General features: G+C 37.2%; 4 protein-coding genes and 1 long non-coding RNA gene across 5 annotated transcripts; 2 read left to right on the top strand and 3 right to left on the bottom strand.

The window, feature by feature from the left end:
- The first annotated feature begins 341 nt into the window (after window positions 1-341).
- LOC135118105 (uncharacterized) lies at window positions 342-958 on the top strand. The gene is made up of 2 exons (XR_010277363.1): window positions 342-533; window positions 737-958. It is a non-coding gene; the product is annotated as an uncharacterized LOC135118105 (long non-coding RNA).
- Window positions 959-1,024: 66 nt separating this feature from the next.
- LOC110380085 (uncharacterized) lies at window positions 1,025-4,299 on the bottom strand. Its single transcript, XM_021339952.3, has 2 exons — window positions 4,141-4,299; window positions 1,025-3,192 (listed from the first exon to the last, which is right to left on the bottom strand). Exon 2 carries the CDS (start codon window positions 3,178-3,180, stop codon window positions 1,366-1,368), a length of 1,815 nt encoding a protein of 604 aa, XP_021195627.3. The 5' UTR covers window positions 3,181-3,192; window positions 4,141-4,299; the 3' UTR covers window positions 1,025-1,365.
- Window positions 4,300-4,732: 433 nt separating this feature from the next.
- Window positions 4,733-7,475, top strand: LOC110380077 (TBC1 domain family member 31). Its single transcript, XM_021339940.3, has one exon. It carries the CDS (start codon window positions 4,891-4,893, stop codon window positions 7,351-7,353), a length of 2,463 nt encoding a protein of 820 aa, XP_021195615.2. The 5' UTR covers window positions 4,733-4,890; the 3' UTR covers window positions 7,354-7,475.
- On the bottom strand, window positions 7,406-12,820 carry LOC110380078 (uncharacterized). Its single transcript, XM_064039118.1, has 9 exons — window positions 12,764-12,820; window positions 12,124-12,255; window positions 11,809-11,934; window positions 11,054-11,232; window positions 8,958-9,117; window positions 8,638-8,717; window positions 8,305-8,479; window positions 7,709-7,973; window positions 7,406-7,626 (listed from the first exon to the last, which is right to left on the bottom strand). The coding sequence occupies exons 1-9, from the start codon at window positions 12,785-12,787 to the stop codon at window positions 7,487-7,489; spliced, it is 1,281 nt and encodes a 426-aa protein (XP_063895188.1). The 5' UTR covers window positions 12,788-12,820; the 3' UTR covers window positions 7,406-7,486.
- A 673-nt stretch (window positions 12,821-13,493) lies between these two features.
- On the bottom strand, window positions 13,494-24,070 carry LOC110380075 (26S proteasome regulatory subunit 7). Its single transcript, XM_064039057.1, has 10 exons — window positions 23,887-24,070; window positions 23,740-23,777; window positions 23,470-23,643; window positions 22,867-23,006; window positions 21,293-21,461; window positions 20,649-20,781; window positions 19,334-19,460; window positions 18,547-18,643; window positions 18,081-18,289; window positions 13,494-13,882 (listed from the first exon to the last, which is right to left on the bottom strand). The coding sequence occupies exons 1-10, from the start codon at window positions 23,957-23,959 to the stop codon at window positions 13,738-13,740; spliced, it is 1,305 nt and encodes a 434-aa protein (XP_063895127.1). The 5' UTR covers window positions 23,960-24,070; the 3' UTR covers window positions 13,494-13,737.
- Between the last annotated feature and the right edge of the window lie 471 nt (window positions 24,071-24,541).

The following is a 24,541-nucleotide window of genomic DNA, read 5'->3' as shown; positions in this document are numbered from 1 at the left end:
TAAATTAACTCGCATTTCCCCAAGAGGTGAAAAAACGGAACAGTTTACGGAGAAAATACGGCAACACTGAAAATAATTGGGGTTATAAGCCGTAACCGAATCTGACTTGTCACCGAGAGTATTCGTTATTTTATGATTATAGGACAAACTAGCTGTGTTCCCGCGGTTTCACCCGCGTTACGGGAGAACTTCTTCCTGTACTGGGATAAATATAATATCAGGTACTTGGGGGTAGGTACTGAAGCTTCCCGACAGTGACAGAATTTTTCAAATTAGTTCTGTATTTTTGAAGCCTTTAAGTCCACAAACAAAAATACTGATAAATATGGTACACATATAATAGTAAATAATAGCTGGAGTCAATTAAATAAATACAAAACACATATAAACTATTAAGTGATTTATTTTCTTAACACTGAGAATACACATTTCATTTGAGGAATAACTTATGGCTTAACACTAGGCTAAAATACTTCAATACAATAATAAATACTTATAAATATTTGCACTTAATCACAACTTTAAGTAATTAGGTATTGTAGTGTACTGTATTATCACCGATATCTGTCGTCTCGTTGTCGCATAGACGCGGAGAGTGCACACTATACTCTATGGCCAGTTGGCGGGAAATCGGGAGAGTGTGTGGCACGGGAGTAAGACGTTATGTGGGCAAGCGAGCCGATATCCTAATTATCGGATGGTAATTACAGAGACACAGGTAGGGCGAACACTACAGGTATATCGCTTACCCATTGCATTGAAATAAAAGTTAACTACCTACAGTATTATTATTAAATATTTACTTTAGTAAGTTAAGTAAGGCCCATTGTAATTGTCACTGACAACATAAAAGTCAGTTTTCTGAAAATCATTGTTTACTGTTGATTGAAAATGACAAGTCAACAAACAGCTGAGATTCCATTTTTAAGTCGGTTAAAATTACAAAAATAAATAGCAGCTTAACAAAATTACTTACACTATTTTCTCGGGCCTATCCTGTTATAAAACTTAATCTTAAATGTACCTTATATACCTAATAAGAATAGTAAAAGCTATTTCGTAAAAAATAGATTTTAAGGGTTCATTAAATTGGAAGTTTCATATGTTTCATATGAACATCCGCATCCGGTACATTCAGTTTAAAAGATCGAAGATCAAGAGAGTTTTTTATACTAGCGATATAACTAGTTCTTAACTAGGCAAATCTTATATTCATAAATATAATATAATTGAGTATTCTTGTTGCAAATTATTTGAATAAATACTACACTACTGTTTAAACTGCTAAGCCAGTTTCGAAGGTTCGATATTTTTCATAAATAATACTACTATAACAAAAAAGGTAAATACTGCGAGTTATGCAACTCATTTCCTTAAACCGTTAACTACATTTTTATTTAGAGACAGACAATTCTCAAAAGCATCAACAATATTTCTAAACTTCTTCACAGGAACTGATTCACCGAATTTACTTACTAAAAAGTTCATCAAATGCCTTCTATCTTTCATAAACAAATACGTATTGTAGATAAAGGTTGCATTATAGGTTTCATGGAAGATTGTGCCAGGTATTGTCTCACCACATAACTTGTTTAAATAATTCATATGTTGTAAACAATGTATAAATTCAGAGAAACTATGAACAGCTGAACTATTATACTTTAATCTTAAATTAACCTTGTCAAATAAAAATTGTAATCCGTTATAGAAAATTTCGCTATCCTTAGTGCTTGGCAAAGCCTTTGTAAAAAGAATATTTTGCTTCAAAGGGTTTTTATTTTTAGACACTGGGCCAAGCATGAAGTACGAGAGAAGAATGCAGTAAGCGCCATTCACGAAGTCCTTATTTTTCTTCACAATATAATAGACTAATGTTATAATCAAAATCCAGCAACTTTCAGGTACCGTCTGCAATAAGTCTTTGAAATCATGCTCTGGTAAAACTTCCATCAGAAAATGGTCGAAAGCCTGGGGCATAGTCGTTTTCAATTTCTTACCAACACGGTACTTCGTAAACAAATCTCTATTGGATATCTCTGTATTCCAATGAGTTTCAATGTTCTTTACCGAACTTTTTCTGCCATTCCTCTGAAGAAGTTTGATGTTCGATACTTGAGAATTGGTTAGCAGGCAGTGGCTATATCCGATGATGTCTATGGCTGGCAGTAAGGCATCAGGTTGCTTACAGTCGAACATCAACGTAGATCCGCGAATAAAGCCACTTTTCTTCAGTGTCACATAAGGAAGTTCTATCTTCCCACTAGCGACTGCTTTCGCTAACCATTTCTTGTCATCTCTTAATAGATCATGAGCCCTGTGCCTTTGAAAGTACTTCACAGCAAGATGCAAAGGATAAAAATATATTATCTGGATCTTCTCATAGACTTCTTTAAATATTCGGTTTTGGTCTTCATCGTCGATGCTGTTTGCTACTTTGCTGAAGAGGGTTGCTTCCCGTTGCTGCTTCACCCACCTGACGACGGGCCCCACCACGTCACTCCCTACGTATTGAATGATTTCCATTAGACTGTCCAGATAGTCGCCACTTTCGTTGAGCAATGCTAACAAAATTGGCATTTTATTATAAACTCCGAAAGCAGCTTTAACTTCCTCATGCCCATAGATTCTGCACTTTAATTTCGTTTCACTGTTATTGTATTCTACAGAATTCGCCGGAATGCAAGATACGCCGAACAAACTGTATTCTAAATTATCCGTAAGAACGGGGCACTTAAACTTTCTGGCAACACTTACAATGGCTCCTAGAGAATCTTGTTCGCACACAAAATATTTGATATTCATCTTTTCTAGAACTTGTTTTTGAACGGCATTCACGAGAGCGGGTGTGAAATATTCTACATGATCTATATTTGGCTCTAAGCGTGCGTCAATTATATTTTGCTGTATTTCTTTCCTTTTATCGAGGTCATGTTTGTAGCTGCCTCTGAAGATCACGTAGCATTTGACGTTACTATCAATGAAAGTGTGTAATCTTTTCATGATGTGGTCTGCGTATTTGTCACAGTCTGGTCCCAGGATGAACTGGCACCGGCTGCTTCTGTAGCTGTCTTTGAAGAAGCTGTCTCCATCGATGACAAGATTGCAGTCACTCAGGAAGCATGGTGCATCGAGATTTTTGTTTCTAACATAGTGACGTAATGCGGTGAACTTCATCTTCATGATAATGGTTATCTGAAAGGACATTAACGTCAGTATCAGATTTGGTAAATAGGACATGTCCTTATATGTAGATAAGGATATCCGATGTTCAAATGACTGTACGTATTTATACCGATACTGTGGCAAGCTTAATTTATGTAAATATTATGTACTAGCTTTCGCCCGCGATTGCACCCGCGTCCCGTAGCCGGATGGTGACAAAAACTACCCTAAAACCTTCTCCCGGGTCTAAGTTACCTCCCCTCCCCTCTAATTTTAGCCAAATCGGTCAAGCCGTTTTCATGTTATGTCGTGACAACGGAAAGCGGTTTTTATTTATATATATATAGATACACAATCAGTAAGTACAACCTCCAAGAAAAACTTACCTATATAGGAGACAAAAACAAACTTTCTTTAGGTTCCTATTCTAAGGTTACCGGGAATCGAACCCATGAAAAATGAGACGCGTAGTCTATGAAGTTGGTAAAAACAGTGAAATCAATTCTAAATATGTGATAAAAACTAAACTAACAAAATTATTGGGTTTGCTGTCTCTACAGCAAAACAATAGAATTATTTTTAGCTTCACAAATGCTAACTTGTGCTAAATTGAGAACGATATTCAAATACGATACGATAGACATAATTACAATAATGGTATTTCCGAGCGTCAGGAATCGAACCCACACAATACAACTAACAATTTCATTACTAAAGTATGCGAAAAGATGCAAGTCGAACTAGGGTATATTCAGCCCTTTAAAAATGTAATGGGCTCATCCATTCGATAAAATTATTCACATACGTTCACTATCAACAAATACTGATATATCGTTATTAAAGGACATAATGGAGTTTGTGGGTGTGTCTAATCACATAACTAAATATATTAACAACATTTTAATTTATCATTCAATAGTTTGCCTATTTTTATTAAAACGTATTTACCTAAACAAACAACATAACAATGACTCATACCTTAGTAATTGTTGCTCGATAGATAACAGGATAACTGTAAAAAAAACTATGGGACGATCACCGAACACCACTCACTGGCACTGCACTAATATGTTTCGAGAATAAACGACGGACGCAGCGTATATATGGTACTGTTTTATACATATCTATATTTATGTTAAGACTACGTGTTATCTCGCTACTCGATGTGTTATGAGGACCTAAAAAGTCCCTACCATAGTCAATGATTTAAGTTTTTTCTCAAGTAAAATAAGTGGAATCTGTTCTTTGTTATATAATTTACACTGATGAATTATGGTCATTATTTTATTTTTAAATGCATTGCAATTAACGCAGTGCGGTTTTGTAAAGTCAATAAATAACCACGGTGTTTGTTCTCGGAATCAATTTGCCATATTATCAGACTACGGTTTGGTTATTCAATTAATAAAAACCATTACCTATTCATATTAACATAATAAACTAAAATACTTTCATATTTTTAGCAAAAAAATATATTGTTTTTCAAAATTACAAAGGAGTCTATGACAAACGAGGTGCAATAACACATAAAGTATCCGAACGCAACAATTTCGCAAATGACATCTGTCAATCGAAGTCGATGAAATTTTATGACAATCTCTGTTTTTGTTTTGATTGCTCGATTCCGCCAAATTTTAAATATTTTATCCGATAAATCTATGAAAATATGTCAATAATCTGACAATATCATGTTTTTCGATTCGTATAAAACTATTGATAAAATCATAAATGGAACAAGAGAAGAGAGGTGAGCGGGAAGCTATAGAAAAATTTGATATAAAGTTAAAATCTAAGCCAAAAGACGGTGTCATCCTACAGCTACATCATACTGTCCGCGGTTCTAATGGCGAATGCCGCAGAATACGGTTCTCGACGGGCGTGTTCGACGACAACCATGACAAGCTCGCGTGTGCCGACAACGCCGGTAACATTTTTATTCTGGACTTTTCCGACCTAAAATTCTGGAAATTACCTGGACTCGGGCCTTGCACCGCCTTACAATTCGTGCCCAATAGAATAGATACTCTGATCGTAGCCACCGCTAAGAAATTCGAGATGAACTTCCTGGACACCGAAAATGGACAAGTGTCTCTCACTCTGTCAGGGCACACTGCACCAGTAAGACACATTTCCTTTTCTAATAATACTAAAACCAATAACCTTCTGACGGCGAGTCCTGTTGAAGCCATTCTGTGGGAGCTGCGTAACTACACTAAGTATTTCACACTGAATACTTACTTGGGAGCCCAAATACAACAAATCATGTTCTCTCCCGCTGGGGACTACCTTGTGGCATGTTTCCAGAATGATACCGTTCAGATTTGGAAGCATGAGAGTATGAAGTCTGTCAAGCAGATTATACCAAGTGAACTTAAGCACATGAAGAGCATTGCATTCACTATGAATGGCCGTGCCATGGCCATGGCAGGCCTCGCTCCCATGCTAATTCTGTTTAGTATGGACACTTGGAAGGCACTGAAGTCAATAGACATGTCTAAATACAACATATCAGGTGCACATCAAATAGCCTTTATCCCTCAACTATTTGATGGTGGTGCAAACAAAATCTTGGCCATACTGAGCAGTGACTGTATACTTTATCTACTAGATTTAGAATCATTAACCGTAATACACATAATACATCCAGAATCATCAGGCATTCGTAAGTTTGTTGTCAGTCCTACAGGAAAATACTTCCTCTGTATCCTGCAGCTTGGAGAAGTCAACATCTACAACTGTTCATTTGTAATGGATTCCGTTCAGAACTGTCAAAATTGTGTCGTGGAAACCATGAGAAAGGAGATGCCAGGCACATCAACACATAAATGTCCTTCTCAGGATCAAACAAATTCAAAATCCCAAATTGAACAAAAAATGCGTATTTGTATGGATAGTGCTAGATTAAGGAGAATATTGATGCAATATGGTGAATATCCTGATAAGTTTCGCTCAATAATCTGGAGATCTCTACTTGATACTCCCCGAAACAAGGCTGCTTATGCTGCTCTCATTGACAAAGGCATCCATCCAGCATACAAGGACATTGAAAAGCAGTTTACTATTCACAGTGCAGTAACATTGAAGAACTTGAAACGCTTACTGTCCTGCCTCGCTCACTGGTGTCCATTATTTGGTGTGATGAAGTTCTTACCTGGTTTTGTATTCCCATTTGTAAAAGTATTGCAAAAAGATCCTCTCTTGCTATTTGAATCTGTTGCCAGTGTCTTATGCAATTATTGTCAACTATGGTTTGAATATGCTCCATTCCCTCCTATCAGTGTGCTAGCAATTGTTGAGAATATTTTAGCTGAACATGACCAACCACTGTTGAATCATTTCTGTGATGTAGGCATCACAAGTCAAACATACGCCCTGAAGATTCTAGAAACTGCCTTTAGTGAGGTACTGACTTGCTCAGAATGGCTAATACTTTGGGACCATATACTTAGTAATGAGCCAGCTTTCATCCTTATGGCTGTAGTGTCATACAACATTGTGCAAAGAAATGCATTGAAGAGACTGAAATCACATGAACAACTTGAAAATTTCTTCCACATGCAGAACCCTATTGACAAGAAAACATTCCTAAAGAAGGCTTATGTACTGTTAAATGAGACTCCAGAGGACATACACCCTAGAAGATTTTTCAAACCATTTGTTTCACTGGAAAAAGGAGGCTGTTATCAGCAATTCATAGGATACCCCAAAGCAACAATTTGCCTGAAACTAGCTAAAAAAGACAGAAAGAAAAGTCTAAAGAGTGAGAACAAGTACACATTAAAAGAGTTGACTACTAAGAGTCAAGAAAAGGTTATTCATGATAGAGCAAAAGCTGCTGACCCGGTTGATAGTAAATCTGTGCACAGTGATGAAGACAGTTTACAGGAAGTCTGTATCGAAAAACATAGGAAAATAAAGAAAAAAAGCCATGATGCAGTACAAAGCAAAGGGGATTTTTGCTCCAAAGATACCAGAGAAGAATTGATTGAAAGTATAATATATCCTGCTACAATACATCTACATAGAAACAGAAGTGGTGAAGTCAAATCACCCAAAAAGGAGAAAGATCCTTGCAAGCATACAAGATCAAAAACAAAGAAAAAAGCCTTAGAAAACAAGAATGAAACTTTAGAGAAAGAAGTTGAGAAATTGATAAGAACTTATACTAATTCCGATTTATCTGATACTTGATTTGTTGCAACTACGTATTATATAGGAGGATTACAAAATAACATAGTCTTACTCTATTTAAATATTAGTTTATTGTATCACTGCCCGCTAGTTAGGATCTGCATTAAACACTTTTAAAATTATATGAAGGTTTTTATTCCTTCTTGGAAGAAGGTCTTGGTATAGTAGACTTGACGTGACTGAACTTCTTCCTTGATGAGCTCAAGTTGGGGCTGGCTTCCACATTCGATCGAGGGGTGCGCACTGGAGTTACTATTTTGGGTTTGAATAGGCCTATAAGAAAAGTCGGGATAAGTAAATAAATCAGCATGACATATATGTAGACAAGTCGTATTTTTGTTGAGCTTATACTTACTATTTAATTTATTTTTAGCATCCAATGTTTTACCCTTATCTAATTTGAGACCAGGTGATTCTTTCTTGGATTTGAAGATATTGGGTGAAATACGGCGCAGTTTAGAGGAAAGTTTGCTTTCCTTTGCTACACCAGCCTTCGGTGCCAGATTAGATGTTGAAGCACTTTCGAATCGCTTCAAACGGCTTTTTGTGAAGTCGTCTTTAGCCATTCCTATGCCGGATAAGTTTGGGCTTGACGCGAATTGAGCTTTGGCATCTGCACACTGAAACATACGTGAAAGAGGGTCATGTAGGTACTTAGATCTGCTAGAAGAAAATTAACGGATATACTAAGCAGCTTTATACCCATCACTTCGACACCTATATACATAGAAAAAAATATTAATGGGATACTTGATGTCTATTTCACCCATATATTATTATTTACTTATATTCTTTAGGAAACCTGGACTTTAAAGTCTGAATTTGCTATCTCGTCTCGAGCAAGCTGGTGATTAACGCTCATTCCTTCCCTATATGAGAACAAGCCTATGCCTTGCCTTACGTTCTTTTCTCGAAAGACAAGATGAGTATATAGTATATATAGTTCCATACCTTGAGCAACGATATCTTGGAGACGTCCAGCGTTAGGGAAGATATCGAGGAGTCGTGTTTGCCGTCCTCCATAAACTCTTTTATCACGTAGGCTAGTTTATTGTGCAGGTCTGCGGCTGCCTTTTCAGCTGCTATTAAACCGTCCAGCAGGGTGTTTTGAGAGGCGTGTATTGGACTGCAAAATGTTAAAATATTTTTCAAGTATTCTAAGGGTGTTTTCGACTAGGCTTGGCAACGTCTGTCGTCCCACAGCAGCCGCACCGTGCAATTACAAAGAACTTTTGAATATTCTAAGATCTTCTATATTAAGCAGTTAAAGTTAAAGACTTATACCTTGATGTTTTATTTCGCCTCCGAACACTGCCAGGAGTAGAGGACAGAGTATATGTGCTTTGTCTTCGACACATTATTTGCTGCAAAGAAATAATAATACGTTCAAAGTATGTCTAGTCACTGAACAAAATTAAACTTGTGAAAACACCATCACCGTGTAGATTCTAAATGGTTTGTTTCTCAATATAGAGCCAAAGATTTCCTTCTTTGGACTTTGACTCGAAATTTTATTATGTACAGACAGTTAGGTACCTATTTGATTATTTTGACCCGCGTAACGTAACCAATATCAAAAATATTTGAGATCCAAGCAATCATACCTTCTTTTCTTTACTATCATCAGCAGAAGCATCAGCCTGTTCCACTTTATGCAGAGGCCCAGGTTCCGGCAGAGGCTGTCCACGTTCCCTCTTAGAAGCTGACGTTAGTGTATCCAGAGACCGGTAGCGCGTGGGCGTCTCGGATTTTATGGGGAAGTCCCTGGAAATATATCACGGAATACCACTCCGTGGGACGATTAGAATTTATGTTAGGGTAAATAAAAATGTTACAAGTAGGCAGCCCCGGATCTAGGGGGGGGCAAGCCGGGGCCCATGCCCCGGGCGGCAAATTCAGGGGGCGGCAAAATCAGGCGGCTGCCTGATTTTAAATCCTACATCACAGATTACCATAATAGTAACCTACAGGGCCGTCTTAACCTATGGTGCAGTTTGGTGCAGTTGTGCGAACAGTAGCGGTTTTAGGGTAGGGCGCGGTTGGGCGACGGCCCAGGGCGCCGGATATAGTCCCAAAACTCAAAAATTTTCGCGCTCGCTTCGCTCGCGGCTTCTTTACACTTACATTTTTTATCACATACAGCTACTTTTAATGTCCCAATACTCAAAAAAATTCGCGCTCCCTTCGCTCGCGGCTTCTTCACTTCATAGTCTCCTTTTATTATATATGTTTAGGAATTTTAGTGATCCAAAACTCAAAAATTTTCGGGCTTGCTTCACTTTACAGTTGTTTTTATTTTTCAAAAAGGTATAAAGGTAGCGTCGTTTTTAAGTTCTTTTATTAATAAGAAAGTGACTTCTAGTTTCCTTATTTACGGTACTACTTTAAGTCCCAAAATTTTAATACATAGGCGCCAACACCAACAAAGAGGTATGTACGTTTGGGCTACATTTTAAGTAATTTTGTTTTGAGTTCTAAAATATAACAAAAAATTTCGCGCTCGCTTCGCTCGCGCAATCAGAAGCCATGTCCCCGTGTTTTTGCATTCACCAACAAGCAATAACTTATGTACGATTGGGTTACATTTTACGTAATTTTTGCTTTGACTTGGTAACAATATAAAAAATTCGCGCTCGCTTCGCTCGCGCAGTCGACAACTACATAAAATATATGTCTCGCCCAGGGCACTGGTAGAGTTAAAACCGGCACTGTGTACGAATAACCCGGGCGCCTCGGTCTCAGGGGCGCCGCGGGACGCCCCATCTCCAGGAAATTTCGATGAAATTACACCCGTTTGATAAGGAAGTTCCATCGTATTACGATACTTTTTAATTGATCATTTAGATTATTTTTCACTTTTAACATCCTCCAACTAAATGAAAAAATTCTCGCTCGCTACGCTCGCGGCTAAATGACAATGTGCGTGCTATTTTTCTGATGGTTTATTATCTTTATTGACGCCCGAATCAACGAACACAAATGGCATTCGCTCTAATCACGGTTTATTTTTATTTGTACATAATTCCCAGTTTAATTTGTAAGTCTTCAAACAAATATATTTAAAAAATTCGTTACTTGACAATGTACTTGATCAGGTAATTTTGTGTCATAGGCTCAAAAAATTTCGCGCTCGCTTCGCTCGCGCAATGTTAAATGCGCTTCCGACTGCTTGTTGCTTTACAGCGCTTTTTAAAACTTATTAACTTTTTGTGTACATTCATCTGTCTCGACTTTCATAACTTGGCCAACAGTTTGAGCCTACAATGATTTGGACACATTTTTTTAAGTCCTTTACCAACAAAAAAAGTGACTTTCATTGGTGAAAATAAACATAAGTAGGTATGCGGGGCGGCATTTTCCAGTTTTTGCCCCGCCTAAAAAAAATTGAAGATCCGGGGCTGCAAGTAGGTACAGGGCTGCCCGTAAAACGTATAATATAATAAGGGCTTATGCAAACCTACTGCGTGCCTATTTGTATTTTTATCTTTACAAACGTGAATTGATGGTGCCTTTTACTAACGTTTAGGCCCACCTTACCTATGAATAAATTCAGTTACAGTCACCAGTACTCAAAAGTTTCAGTAGTAGTTCAGAAACTACCAGATAGGTAGGTCAGTGCACCAATAGGTACGATTGACTATTTTTAGAGTATGCTGCTAGTAGGTATCAATCTTTCAATTACCTACGTAATCTCACTCACCGTTTCTCAGGAGTTTTCAGTTCAAGCATGCTGGTTGACTTATTTTCAATGGCTTCTTTAGGCATCTCGATATCCGACTCATTATGTTGCTTGATACACCTGATCATCTCGTATAGCTCTTTGGAAAGCCGCTCGCGGTGACTTTTCGGAAGAGAGCCGAGAAGAGAACACCCGAATTCCTAAAGCGAAATTCATAGCCCCAAGTTATAATAGACAGATGTAGGTATAAAGATCAACATAACTGAAGAAAGGTAAACGTTTACATGTTTTTCCTAACCATAGAGATAAACTTCATAAAATCATGAAGAGGTAGGTAACTTTTACCAAAGAATACAAATCACTGCTGCATGGGATTCCCCGTTCAGTTTGCGGTTCCTATTTTGTCAAGCAATTTATGGCTATCTCGTATGTTCTCAACGTTACTATGGGCATGGAAATACCCTTTAGGAAGTCTGTTTCTAGACGAATTAGGATGTAGCCAGTAAAATAGGTAAATTAAATAAGTCCCTATGAAGATACTAGTTGTTCCCCGCAGTACTACCTACATCTCGAGGGAACTACATCCCGCATCGGGATATAAAGCAGCTTATGTCTTCTCAGGCTAATTTTATGTAAAGCGATCCTGTAGTTTTTATTTCAGACGGATCTACTATTCCCATAAAGCTAGAGTGTTTTGCCCTGAAGTACCAATTTATATTGCAAATTGCAACTATTGAAAAGGTACGTCTTTACGTAAGATTAATGCAAAATACTACCTTATCCAGTTGTTTGCCGCCAGTGACTCCCGAGACCTGCCAAACGCCGCTGTTCTGCTGGTTGCTCGTGGTCGGACATGAGCACGACAGGCTTGGGCTCTCCAGCACCACGTGGAGACCAGACGTCTGGAAAGTTCACGTCTGTGATACTATTGCTTGCAAATGTATGAAGTTTCAAGTTTGTGTAGGTAATTAGGTGCTGTGTTCAGTCTAACCAGAGAACCTAGTGTTTTACATAGTGACTACGCTTCTACACAATCTAGTTACCAAGTACTCACCTACTGTAATATCTCGTGGGAAGATTATAATTCTTACCTGACAATTAATAACAACACTCCTCATCCCGCCATCCTGGCTGATATTTCCGTCACTGGTGTCCAGAGACTTGACGCTGAAGCCCAAGCATTGCAGTAAGGCACACAGCTCCACCACATCCGTGTACGCTTCCTGGAAATTACACGGAACAACCTATGGGTAGAACCAGTCTATGTTCAGACAGACCTTTATGAGTGTAGCTAGGTATTAGTCAACTGGAAATTGGAATGGAAGCAACTTGATTGTGTACGAATTTCACCGCTCATTTCTGATGCAATCAAAAACTGCAGTGAAACCTTAGGTCATCATCATCATCATCCGAGCCTTTTTCCCAACTATGTTGGGGTCGGCTCCAGGCTCCAGTCTCACCGGATTCAGCTGAGTACCAGTGCTTTACAAGGAGCGACTGCCTATCTGACCCCCTCAACCCAGTTACCCGGGCCACCCAATACCCCTTGGTGAAACTGGCGTCAGACTTATTGAGCAATATTGTTTGTTAAAAACTTATGTGGACTGATAAAACAAGGAAAGGTTTAATTAATTAATCACTTGAAGAAAGGAAGAAGATTGTTACGCACTTTAAAAAAAAGATGAACCATGTCTTAACTTATTTAAATCATATAAAAGTTCCAGAACTTACATTATTAGTTAGAGCATCGGACATCTTGAATAAGACAAAGTAATATTTCAACAGGCGCACAAACTTCAGTAACTTTTTCTATTATCTTTTTACACAAATGTTCGGTTACAATACAAAATTTTCCGGCAGTCTTTTTGAATTACTGTGACTGTCATGTAGTTTTGACAAGTTCTATAAAATATTTTCGACTACCCTCATATTGTGTTAAAATTATTGAAGAGCGCATTTGTGAAGTATGCTTTGCAAAATTGCTACTACAAAGACCACCAGTATCATGGAAGTTCACATTCATCATGTAACTTTAAAAAATAAATAGGTAATCAATGCTTTTTTTTTATTTCTATCTCAATAATATGTAGGTACAAATAATCACAAAGATGAGGTACAGAAAGTAGCTGCGGGTTGTCTGAAAGAGATACCGCGGCCCTGGTACATAAAAGGCCTATGACGGAACACGACGGTTTTTAGTCAGTAATAGTCTGACACTCCCTCACCGCTGCTAACCCACAGCGGGAGGGGTCATTTGATGATTATTGACGTCGGAAAAAAAAAAGTAGTACAGAGCATGTTTTGTGACCTTTGGATCTACTTCAATCATTAATGCTACATTTGTAAGAACAATCGTTAGTACTAAACATTTCGATACATTAAATAAAAAGTAAAAATAAATACTATAGTCAGTATATTAGATGCTTTGCGATAGATTGCTCTATAAAAACAAACAACCACACATTTTAAAATAAACTTTATTAGAAATTATTCAAATACAATATCTAAGTAGTTATTGAGGGACAGAACTATGCACATACATCCGAAATACAAAAACCATATTCAGACTTTTCATTCACAAAGTTAGAATCCCCTAAAATTTGACGTACACTTTCATTGTAAAGACCAGTCCTAACAAAATAGCATAAAAGTGACGATGTTTACAATGCAAAATGTACCCAAACAGTTAGCAATAAGGCTTGAATTTAGTTGTAAGTCATATAACGCGGCGTGGCTGAGAACTTGGCGTAAGACTTGATGACTTTGTTGACGGCTTCCAGGAAATCCTTCTCGGTGGCTACCTTGCGGCGAGCGCGGATAGCAAACATACCCGCTTCGGTGCATACGGACCTGAGAAATAAGAAAGGGATAGTAAGAATGGTGATACTTCTTTCTCCTGTCCTGTTCCCAATTTTACTTGGGGTCGGCGCAACGTCATTCTCATCCATTTCCCCCTGTCACGCGTCATACTGACACTGACTCACTTCCTTCGTATTCATGTCATCTTTCAGGCAATCCATCCATCTTTTCTTAGGTCCATCCATCTACATTCTACATTCATACTTAGCACACACTTTGTTGCATGGGTATCATCCCTATGATACATGGTTCTATAAATATGTATGTAGCTATTGTTAAGGCTTTTATATATTTTATTTATCGAAGGTGCGTTAGGTGCTCGTCATTGATTTTAATGCAGGATTCGTAACAGTTCAGTAGTTTCAAAATGACTTCCATTTTGTATTTGACCATTTTATGGTCATAAAGACCTTTTGCGTAACATTCTATTTATTTCCAACAGTTTATACCGATGACACCACATCTTTCGACCTATTTTTACCATTCATCTTCTAGTAAAACATACTTATTTTTCTAAAAAAACCTAACCAACCGGTCTTTGACACTATTATACAAGCTGTTGATTTGCATCCGTGCCATAGTCAAGGAGGTTAAAATTAAATACGTAAATAATCGATTTGAATTACGGTAGGTGGGAAAAAGCTAATATGCGCTGCTTTTTTTGATGTTGTAATTTCATGGTATTTCAGAATTTAGCCCACGGTTAAACACAAATCGTAACAGAATTCCCCCGCGGCCACAGTGTGTGCGTGATGGCAACTATGTGTGCGTAGACAGAGAAAACTAATGTCTACGTGTGTGCGTGAGTGTCGATGTGTGAGTGTCTTATCTACGACATGACAGCGCGAGCGCGCGAGCGAGCGAGACCGAGTGATACGCGATAGCAATCATTTTACCTAAAGTTTCGAAAATCACCTTCATTATTGTCATTAACTTCGTTTTACTTTACTTAGGTACTAATTTTTGAGCATAAATTTAACACAGATATCTTATTAACTACAGTAATAAGCAATACTAGTGCGCGAAAGAAAGTTCACTAACATGTTAAGAGCGTGTACGCTCGGCGCGCGAAGTCAACTTTAGGTAATTCAACGCAAAAAACCGCGCAGACTAGCGTCGCGGCTGTGTGCGTGCCTATCATACTTCACGTATAGTCACACAAACCATTTTGATCCTTTCGAGTGAAATTGGTAGAACAAAAAATATATTATTTAGTAAATAGTTAATAGCGGGAAAATAGTGTAAGTCTATGGATGTCTAAAATATAAAAGCATGAAAATAAGTCGTTAATACTTACACTCTTTTGCAAAAAAATCGGGCACCTATGAAAACCTTGGTTTTGAGGACTTTCTTTTGAGGACTTGGTTTTGTCGACTGATGATTAATGACAATGTTAAGAGTTTCTGTATTTTAACTGATTTCAAAAAAAGAAAGGAGGAGGTTTCAATTAGATTGTTTTGTGATTGTTCTCAATTGGATTGTTCTCGATTTCTCAAAGACGCCTGGACCGATTTGAAAAATTGATTGTTTATATGAATGGTCCAGTCCATCCAGACCGAAAAATTGTGGTCAAATAACAACAATTGCTGGAAAGCCAAATATTGGTGAAGAGCTTGGGTTTACCATTGCAAATAAAGTTTTAAGTTATCTATCCTATATGCTTCAAAAGTTATTCGAGATCAAAAGTCAAAATTTGGGTACATCCAAAATGAAAAAAAAAAAATTATAGCTCGATTGGTAACAGACATCTGCAATAAGTGATTTCTAGCCAAAGGTGTCCGCCATATTGGATTTAGACTCGCGACACATTTTTTTCGAGTTATTCATAGCAAGCCCTTTCATTTGATACCCATATCGTAGGAATGCATTAAAAACATTTTTTTCTCCATCTTGGGTATACCGCCATATTGGATATAGAATCATACATTGTCATTAAAACTGAACATTCAAACAAAATTTCAACTCAATCGATAAAAAAAATATGCTTCAAAATTGAGCTTTAAATAAAATAGTAATGTATCAAGATTTGTTGGTCGCGCTTGAAATGTACTCTATTCTCGGTATCCACGGCAGAGGTTATTCACCCTACGCGATGTGACGGAGCGATACGTCCTCTCTCTGTGAAGCCTTGCGGCGGTCTGGTCTGAGTTGACTCGCGTGCAGCGTTTTATAGTAGTTTTTAAATAATTTATAAAAAAATAAAAACGAGAGATTAAATTATAATATAAAGTTTATGTTTTAAAGAAAGAGTTATATTACTATAGTAAATAATTGTTATATTAAATTAAGTAAGATAAATAGGTAAAAAAAGCATTTGAACTTCACAATTTTTCACATTGTTAAAATATTTTTTTCTGAAAGATAGAGACCTAAATCAAAAAATGTTTTCAATTAACTATAGGCATGGGGATTTCGTCTATGAGTAAAAAAATAAATATGATTAGATTTGCCACTGTTTTCACATGAATTTAAGCTTCGAAATAGACGCTGAACGGGGTTTTTATAAAACATCTGTTACGTTTTAGGGGTTTTAAGTATTTAAACTACACAAATTGAAATTTATGTTCAATTAACTATATAGACAGTGAAATTACCTTGCGTTATTAAAAAATAACATAGTTATAGGATAAGTAGTTACTGAGAAACAGTGGTTTGAAAAGTACCATTTTAGGCCAAATGGCGCGCGATTGACGTACACGCTCTTAACAGCTGATTGATAAAATGTTCGTTTTGCTTTATCTTTCAGCATAAAGTTTTCGCAGTGATTTAGTTTTTATTTTTGAATTAAATTGGTTAATAATTAGAAATTTTGCTTCCTTCTTAACGGTCTTAGGACCTTGGAACACGGAAATCTTATTAATGACGTAATACTAGTGCGCTAAAGAAAGTTCACTGACCTGTTAACAGCTGATTGATAACATTTTCGGTTTGCTTTAACATTCAGCGTAAAGATTTCGTAGTAATTTTGTTTTTACTTTTCGATGAAATTGGTGAAAGATGTGTTAGTTAAGTGTAGGCACGAGGTGATTCTTTCGGCTCGTAGGTATTATTGGCGTGGTTAAGAAATCAACTTATTTACACTAATAAAATTGATTAAGCTGACTACGTATTTACAAAATGTACAAATAAATAAATTACCTAGTTTAGTTACCCGGAGGTACTGTTCAAAGCTGTCACCTTCACACTCTTGGCACAATCGAGCACGACGAAGTAGCTGGTTGTCCTTCAGCTAACATAATCACTATCACATTCGTTTTTAATGTGTCGAAAGCACTAAGTTAACGGTCCTAGCACATAAGTCTGTCACATGACCAGCATGACCCTCCGTGATGAGGGTTCCCGGTCGGTAAACATTTCCCGGAACATAGGTATGTACGGCTGTCATTGCACATCCTTGGCAGTCGTAACGGGTAGTCAGAAGCCAGTAAGTCTGACACCAGTCTAACCAAGGGGTATCGGGTTGCCCGGGTAACTGGGTTGAGGAGGTCAGATAGGCAGTCGCTTCTTGTAAAGCACTGGTACTCAGCTGAATCCGGTTAGACTGGAAGCCGACCCCAGCATGATTGGGAAAAGGCTCGGAGGATGAATGGCTGTTAGTACACTGTTGTCACTGATGGCATACAGGCGGACCATCGCCACCAACTCGTGTTCGTGTAGTTTTCCGTCATCTCGCACTTTGTACCTACAAGTCGCGGAATTCAAAGCGCACGTACGCAGCAGCGGCGGCGACATCAAACACACTGCTTGCCGTCGGCGCTTGTTTGTTCCGGCTTCAAGGGCACGCGGGGAGCGGCGAGGCGAGTGTGTGGGAGTACTCGCACTGTGATTGGGTGAATTTGGGTAGGCTGGATGATCTACGATTTTTATTGAACGATCGTTGCGTATGCTTTGTGCATGTATCGTTTGCGTTTGTGTGAGTGCGCAGCGCGGTAGTAAGGCTAGTAACACACGCGCCGAATTAAAGTACGGCTGGGTTACACTGACGGATATACGTAAATAAGAAAAAAACATGAAAAAATTACCTACCCATTTTTTCGTTGATTTGGGTCGAGAATCATTAGCATATTAACGTCCTTGACTATGGCACGGATGCAAATCAACAGCTTGTATACCTTAAGAACTATTTTCACCATAAATTTTCTTGCAAACTATACCTTTTTTTTTCAACAAAATCCAGTTTTTAACGTACCTAATTTCAGCTCCCGTAGAATTAGGGCACAATCTAGCCAGCAGGTCGAACCGTATGTCTCTCTCCACACTCATGGACCTCGCGTGGATGCGGAAGATGTGGGCTCGACCCTCGAGGTCGGGCAGACCGAACTCCACCTTACGGTCGAGACGGCCGGGACGCATGAGAGCGGGGTCTAGGGTGTCTGGTCTGTTGGTTGCCATCAGGACCTGGGTAAAAAAGGTAAATATAAGGTTTGCAAATTTCGACTAATATGTTACGGTTTTTCGACGGCGATCGTTTTTGTAATCGGACGGAAAAGATTAGTGGGTATCTTAATCTATGAATTATAAGAGGTCCTCATACTGCAATAAAGCACAATTTATGTAATATACAAATATAACTTTAAAATTTAAAATAACTTTAAAATAGAACAATAGCACTTTAAAATAACCAGAATTTTGAGATCTATCCAAGTATAGCTTACCTTGATGTTACCACGAGGGTCGAAACCATCGAGCTGGTTGATCAGCTCCAACATAGTTCTCTGGACTTCATTGTCACCGCCGGCGCCGTCGTCAAACCTGATAGCAAAACATTATACGAATGAGTGTATGAGTGTATGGGTGGTACTTCTTCACACGCAAAGGACTGGATGGAATTTGATGAAACTTTGCAGTTATATAGCTTAAAATTCAGAAAACATATAGGCTACTTTTTATCTGGTTGTGGGAAGCAGTGCCGTCATGAAACGAGTGGCACCGACAATTTGATTGATAAATTCAAGACTCTTTAGACAATCAGATTATATGTATAAATGTTGCTTGAATAAATAATTAGATAAGATCTGTCCTGCAACATGTAGTTTCGTCAAAAAACTTAAAGAAATTGACGAAATTATTAATCGCAGATTTTTATATAGGAGAGGCGTATCAGAAATCTGTCTAAACTTCTGGACAGGCTTCTTTCTTAACTCTCCGTCATATATTCAAAAGTATAAAATTCCACAAAAAAATGAAAATCAAAAGAAATTAATGTACCTATGTAAATGTATATACATATAAGATTTCACGTTTTTTTAGCTAAATAAATCATAAAGTTTATACGAAAATTAGCTTGGCAAGAATCACCAAACTAACTTATATCCATATTCACAGCTATCTATATATCTTTTTTATACATATTTTACGACAGTTGCGAATATATGCCTTATGTCTGGCTCTATAATATAACGAATTTTATTTCCATTTCATATCCTACAAAAAGATAATTACCTGGCACCACCGATGGCGTCGATTTCATCAAAGAAGATGAGACAGGCCTTCTTGCTGCGCGCCATCTCGAACAGTTCGCGCACCATACGAGCACCCTCGCCTACGTACTTCTGTACTAGCTCCGAACCTGGTAACATATGTGAGATGTTAAGCTTCAAAAATAAAAAATGGTTTATTCAAACTTGGCTGCAAAACAGCCATTTTGGAACGTCGAAATGTACAAAAGACAGCCTCTAAAATGCACTCTTCACCACTGAACAGGCAAATTGTAAAAACTATATCTAAACTATGTAATATAAAATATTATAAAGTGAAAATGTTTCTATAGTGTGTTAAAACCAAGAACTAATGGACCGATCTTTCAGTGTAAAATAACGAGTCAAGAAAAGCTATGGGTTACGTTTTATAAAGAAGTTCCTAAAAATAAATGAGTAAATTTTTTTGTCCTGCAACATGTAGCTTCGTCAAAAAACTTAAATTGACAATGTTGTTCATTGCAGAGTTTAATATAGGAGAGGCGTATCAGAAATCTGTCTAAACTTATGGACAGGCTTCTTTCTTAACTCTCCATTTTAGTTACTTAAAAATGTAAAAATCATATCCTTACTAATATTATATATGGGAAAGTATTTATCAGTCTATATGTCGAGTTTACATGTTAAATTATCTAAACCAATTAAATGAAATTCTATTAAAATCTTCTTTCATTTTACACTGTCTATCTGTACCTATCTATTCTATTCTAACTCTCCCATAACGGGCCTGCTGGAAGAAATTTCATTAGAGATAAGCTGTGCCCTTGTACAATTGTTTCTATTATTTATTCTTGTTTGTGTTTTTATGTGTACAAAAACTATTAAATAAATAAATAGATAAAATTAGGTAGGACCTAAAAAAATACATATTTTACTTTCCGAAGAAATCCGTCGGGACGCGATTGAAACCGCTAGGAAATTTCTAGTTTATTAAGGGGTCTACACACCAAAGCCGCTGACCCGGCGGCACAGCCCGGCGGCACGACTGCCGCGGCATGTGGTGTTCTAGTAATTGTCAAATACTCTATGAAAGCCGGCGGCATGATTGTACAAAATACGGCCGGCGGGTTGGGCCGCCGGGCTGTGCCGCCGGCATCAGCGGCTTTGGTGTGTAGACACCTTTAGAAGTCACCTTAATCTATCTGGACATATTTTTGGAGAAGTGTTTAATTATGCGGCAACTGACAATGCCGTAGGTGTAGCGAATATTGGGCCTAAAAATTTTAAACTACATTGCAATCTAGTCGCTAAGAAGGAGAACAAGAGATAGAGTAACTCACCAATAACTCTAATGAAACAGGCATCAGTTCTGTTGGCGACGGCTCTCGCGCACAGCGTCTTGCCGGTACCGGGGGGGCCGAATAGCAACACTCCTTTAGGCGGCTCGATACCGAGCTTCACGAATTTCTCGGGCTGTAAGATAAGGTAAAGAGGGTAAGAATTGTTTTTTTGCAAATCAAAGAAGTAAATAAAAATGAAGAATAAATATGGTCCCAGAATAACAATTGTTAATTGTAGTGCCCTTGCACATTGCAGGCTAAACATTCTGACGATAGTTCTCTCAATGGTTTGATAGCAATTTATTTTAAAGGTCTGGCTTCTTACTCAACCTAATACCAGCCGGATACGCGTTCTTTATAATCTGAGCACTGCCAGCATTGACAGTGCACATAAAAATGAATAAAATATTTAGCTCTATAACAAGATTTAAGAATTGATTCACAATATATGTAAGACATACACCGTCTTACCACAAAAACTTTTAAACGTCAGTTTATGCCTTGTCTAAAAAAATTTCAAATTATGACGTTGACATATGGTTCATTTTGCAGCCAAAATTTTATTAGACAAGTGTAAAACCGGGTTTAAAGTTTTTGTAGTAAGGCCCACAGACTTTAGCATAATTTTTATACTAAAAACTTACATGCAACAGCGGAGTCTCCACAACTTCCCTAAGCTTCTCAATCTGCTCCTTGCATCCTCCCACATCACTGTATGTCACATCGGGTTTCTCTTCAACCTGCATCATGGTGACTGTGGGGTCGATCTTCGGAGGCAAGGGAATGTGGATCTGGTACTTGTTACGGTCCACACTGGTGTAAAGATATTTTGAATTTAGAATTAGGAGATATAATTGAGGTTGATTTTTTTCGTTTTGTATTTTTGGGGTAGAACCTACACAGTTTTAGTAAATATTTTTTAAGTAGAATAAAGAAATTAGTAGTCAAAATGCAAAGGCGAATAAAATTGTATTTGAATAAAATGTTATGAATATGATTTACCACCGCAGCCAAAAAAGGCTACTAATAAAACTATTAACAACAAAATAACAGTGAGTGCACTATTTAACATTAACTGAAGCATTTCGACATTTTCGAGCTCTCAAATCGCCGATTTCACCAATGGGCAGCAAGTATATGGCTAGTTATGGTCAGGTTATCGTTATAGTTGAATTGTGCTACTCATCCTTCAATCTTTAAAAAAATAACTACTATATATTTGTCTAAGCATATTTGAAAAGGTACTAATTCTACTATTAAAATAATTGTAGTTCAAAGTAATAATCTGATATGTTGCTTAACCATAAAAGACTTCTTGCAATGAACTGGTATTCTCTTGGAGAGGTCAAAAGAAGTTGCTAATACTTATATCAACCACCTCTGAAATTCTCTCCTTTATAACTTCTACTGTGGCAAAAATATCTACAGATTTTGTCAGAATAATCTGTACTCATTACTATTGTCTAAAATAATTTTAAACTGAACCGAATCGAAAAATTCTTTCACTGTTGGAAAGCTTCATCCCAAGAAACATAGTGTATATTTTATCCCAATACGGACAGTAGTTCCCACTGGACGCGGTTGAATTTCAGTTTTTAAAAAGTATTAATAATGTCATGTCTATTATTGTTTTGAATTACTTACGAAAAACTACATAAATACATTATGAAACTATTTCTACAGATAGTTTTGCCATAGTGTGTATTACAAAAAATACTAAAAGTAGTTACTATTTACACTAAAAGCTTTAATTTCTTATAATCAGCCAGCACTAGTCTAAAGCATTAGCAACTCTTTGATACTCAACTAGACAGCCTTCATGATAAAGCAACATAATATCAACTAAATATATTTTTTTTATGCAAGAGCTAATTTGCTATTATTCAAGCTAAAATAAAACAAGTTTTACACATGAAAAGGTATACAACCTCTTTCTCTCCAAATACTGTGTGCAGTAATGATGATTTAAGAAAAGCCACCGTTCTTTGGATAGTCACTTATTAAACTGATGTAAAAGTGGTAAATAGGCCAGTAAAAGAAGTGTTAAAGAAAATTAACTGCTTGTATTCCACTAATTAGAGAACAATAGAAAATCAATTACATCTTGAGTGGATGCACTGGCACCATACAACAGGTAAACATTTTTTTTATTGTCACATTAAAATTGTATGACCAAATTTTTCGCCTAAGAGATAGCAGAAATAAAATAGATGCTTACCCAACCCTCATGCCTTCTTCAATATCTGTAGGCGCTACAGAATCGGCCAAGTCCACCACAAACTTGGCAAACTGCTTCACATTGATTATGTATTTAGGGTCATTCGAATCAGCATTGATGATTTTTGTGCATCTCGCCACCTGTGAGGATATTGCAAATTAACTGTGAGTTGCACCATTTAACTATAACTACAGCAACCAGTAGAAGTAGGCAGAAATTGAAAGATTTGGAGGAGGCCTACATCCAAGACGGACAACCCAAGGGCAGTGATGGATGGATGAATAGCCTAACCACTTTCAGTTGTCAAATTGCAGATTGACCAATGGTCAGTAATTATATGGTTGGTGATAGTTTAGGTATTGATATAGTTATATGGGGCAACTGGGTCTTATGTTGTCTTTGTTAAATAAAACAACTTTGGGTGATATCATCATAGTCAGAAACTGTTTGAAAAGTGAACAAGAAGAACTGACCTATCTAGATTGTTCATAAACCATGAATTTTTGCTTTTTTATAGTCCTTGTCTAGTAACAACAAAAACAAACTTTATAATGTTATCGTTTGGACATGATCTGTGTCTATGGTTATGTTTGTGAAAATTACCTGTAAGGGCTGTTCATTCTGTAAGGTTTGCTTGTCAGCAGCCAGATCCCATAGGGCTGGAGGTGCCAACCCTGTATCTGACTCCTTGATTCCAGTCAACTCATTCACTCTCTTCATCACAGTCTGTATGCCATCCTCAACCTCCTTGATGATTTTCGTGTATTGTCCTTGGCCCTACATAAAAAAGTAAGAAGAAAAGTTATGGTATCCAAAAAATGCCAGTCATCAACATCCTTTCTCAGGATTGAAGGTATTGGATATTTTACTTACGTATGACTTTAGAAGTGCGATATCACCTTCGTCGAGTGCTGAAATAAAGAAAATATTGTTATTTTTTCATGAAAATAGGACAACAACAGTATTCCATTGGATAAAGAGTAGTCATGAATGAATCGTGTCATATCGCTATGTACTCACATTTGATTTCTTTTTCCGGCTCTTCTGTCGCATCCTTAAGTTTACGCATATCATCTCCTAAATGGTCAGGCATTTTGAGATATTTGTTTTATAAAATGTAATCTTTTGTAAAAATCAGCACACAGATGAACGCCTGTCCGTCATCAAAATCAATTTTTGTATTGTCAATAATTCATTTCACGCATAAATATATTCACACTTTCATGTTCATTTTCTGATGAACGTGCCTTTATCGTTGTGCAGTCTTCAGTAGCACATAGCGTGGTGAGGAACGCAATTTAAAAATAGTTCATTGCACGCAGTACCACTTCTCCAGTAATTAATGATTTAACAGATAACTATTAATAAACAACAAAACAATACCAATAATATAAAAAATGCTGTTGATTTTCGTTTTTTTTTTGCAATTATCACATAACATGCGAGTGATTTTTTATTCACAATTTTCTTCACTCAACTTCACTTAACATTAAATTTCTGCGTTAAACGAACCGCTTTTATGCGATGACAAGCAAAATAAATTATGCGTTCAAAAATATCGAAAATCTAAAATTTTTTTCTTTTTTATTTATACAGTCCTCAGGAAGATTCTACTCACAAAGGGAATAATAACTTGAATTCACTAAGCTTGTTATGTTTTGAGTCTTTAGTGGCG

Source organism: Helicoverpa armigera, chromosome 18, assembly GCF_030705265.1.
Source record: "Helicoverpa armigera isolate CAAS_96S chromosome 18, ASM3070526v1, whole genome shotgun sequence".
In the NCBI taxonomy this organism is placed as follows: Eukaryota; Metazoa; Arthropoda; class Insecta; order Lepidoptera; family Noctuidae; genus Helicoverpa; species Helicoverpa armigera.
This window is presented reverse-complemented; position numbering and strand designations above follow the sequence as displayed.

Bases quoted from the DNA above. Each gene is read 5' to 3' on its own strand.
- LOC110380085 (XM_021339952.3), bottom strand. From the start codon at position 3,180: ATGAAGATGAAGTTCACCGCATTACGTCACTATGTTAGAAACAAAAAT.
- LOC110380077 (XM_021339940.3), top strand. From the start codon at position 4,891: ATGGAACAAGAGAAGAGAGGTGAGCGGGAAGCTATAGAAAAATTTGAT.
- LOC110380078 (XM_064039118.1), bottom strand. From the start codon at position 12,787: ATGTCCGATGCTCTAACTAATAAT. The intron at 8,718-8,957 runs GTATGATTGCTT...ATTTCTTTGCAG, and splicing joins ATGATAGTAAAGAAAAGAAG to CAAATAATGTGTCGAAGACA. The intron at 7,974-8,304 runs GTATGGAACTAT...CGTATGTTTCAG, and splicing joins CCAAGATATCGTTGCTCAAG to TGTGCAGATGCCAAAGCTCA.
- LOC110380075 (XM_064039057.1), bottom strand. From the start codon at position 23,959: ATGCCTGACCATTTAGGAGATGATATGCGTAAACTTAAGGATGCGACA. The intron at 23,778-23,886 runs GTGAGTACATAG...TCTTTATTTCAG, and splicing joins GCCGGAAAAAGAAATCAAAT to CACTCGACGAAGGTGATATC. The intron at 19,461-20,648 runs GTGAGTTACTCT...ATATGTTACCAG, and splicing joins CTGTTTCATTAGAGTTATTG to GTTCGGAGCTAGTACAGAAG.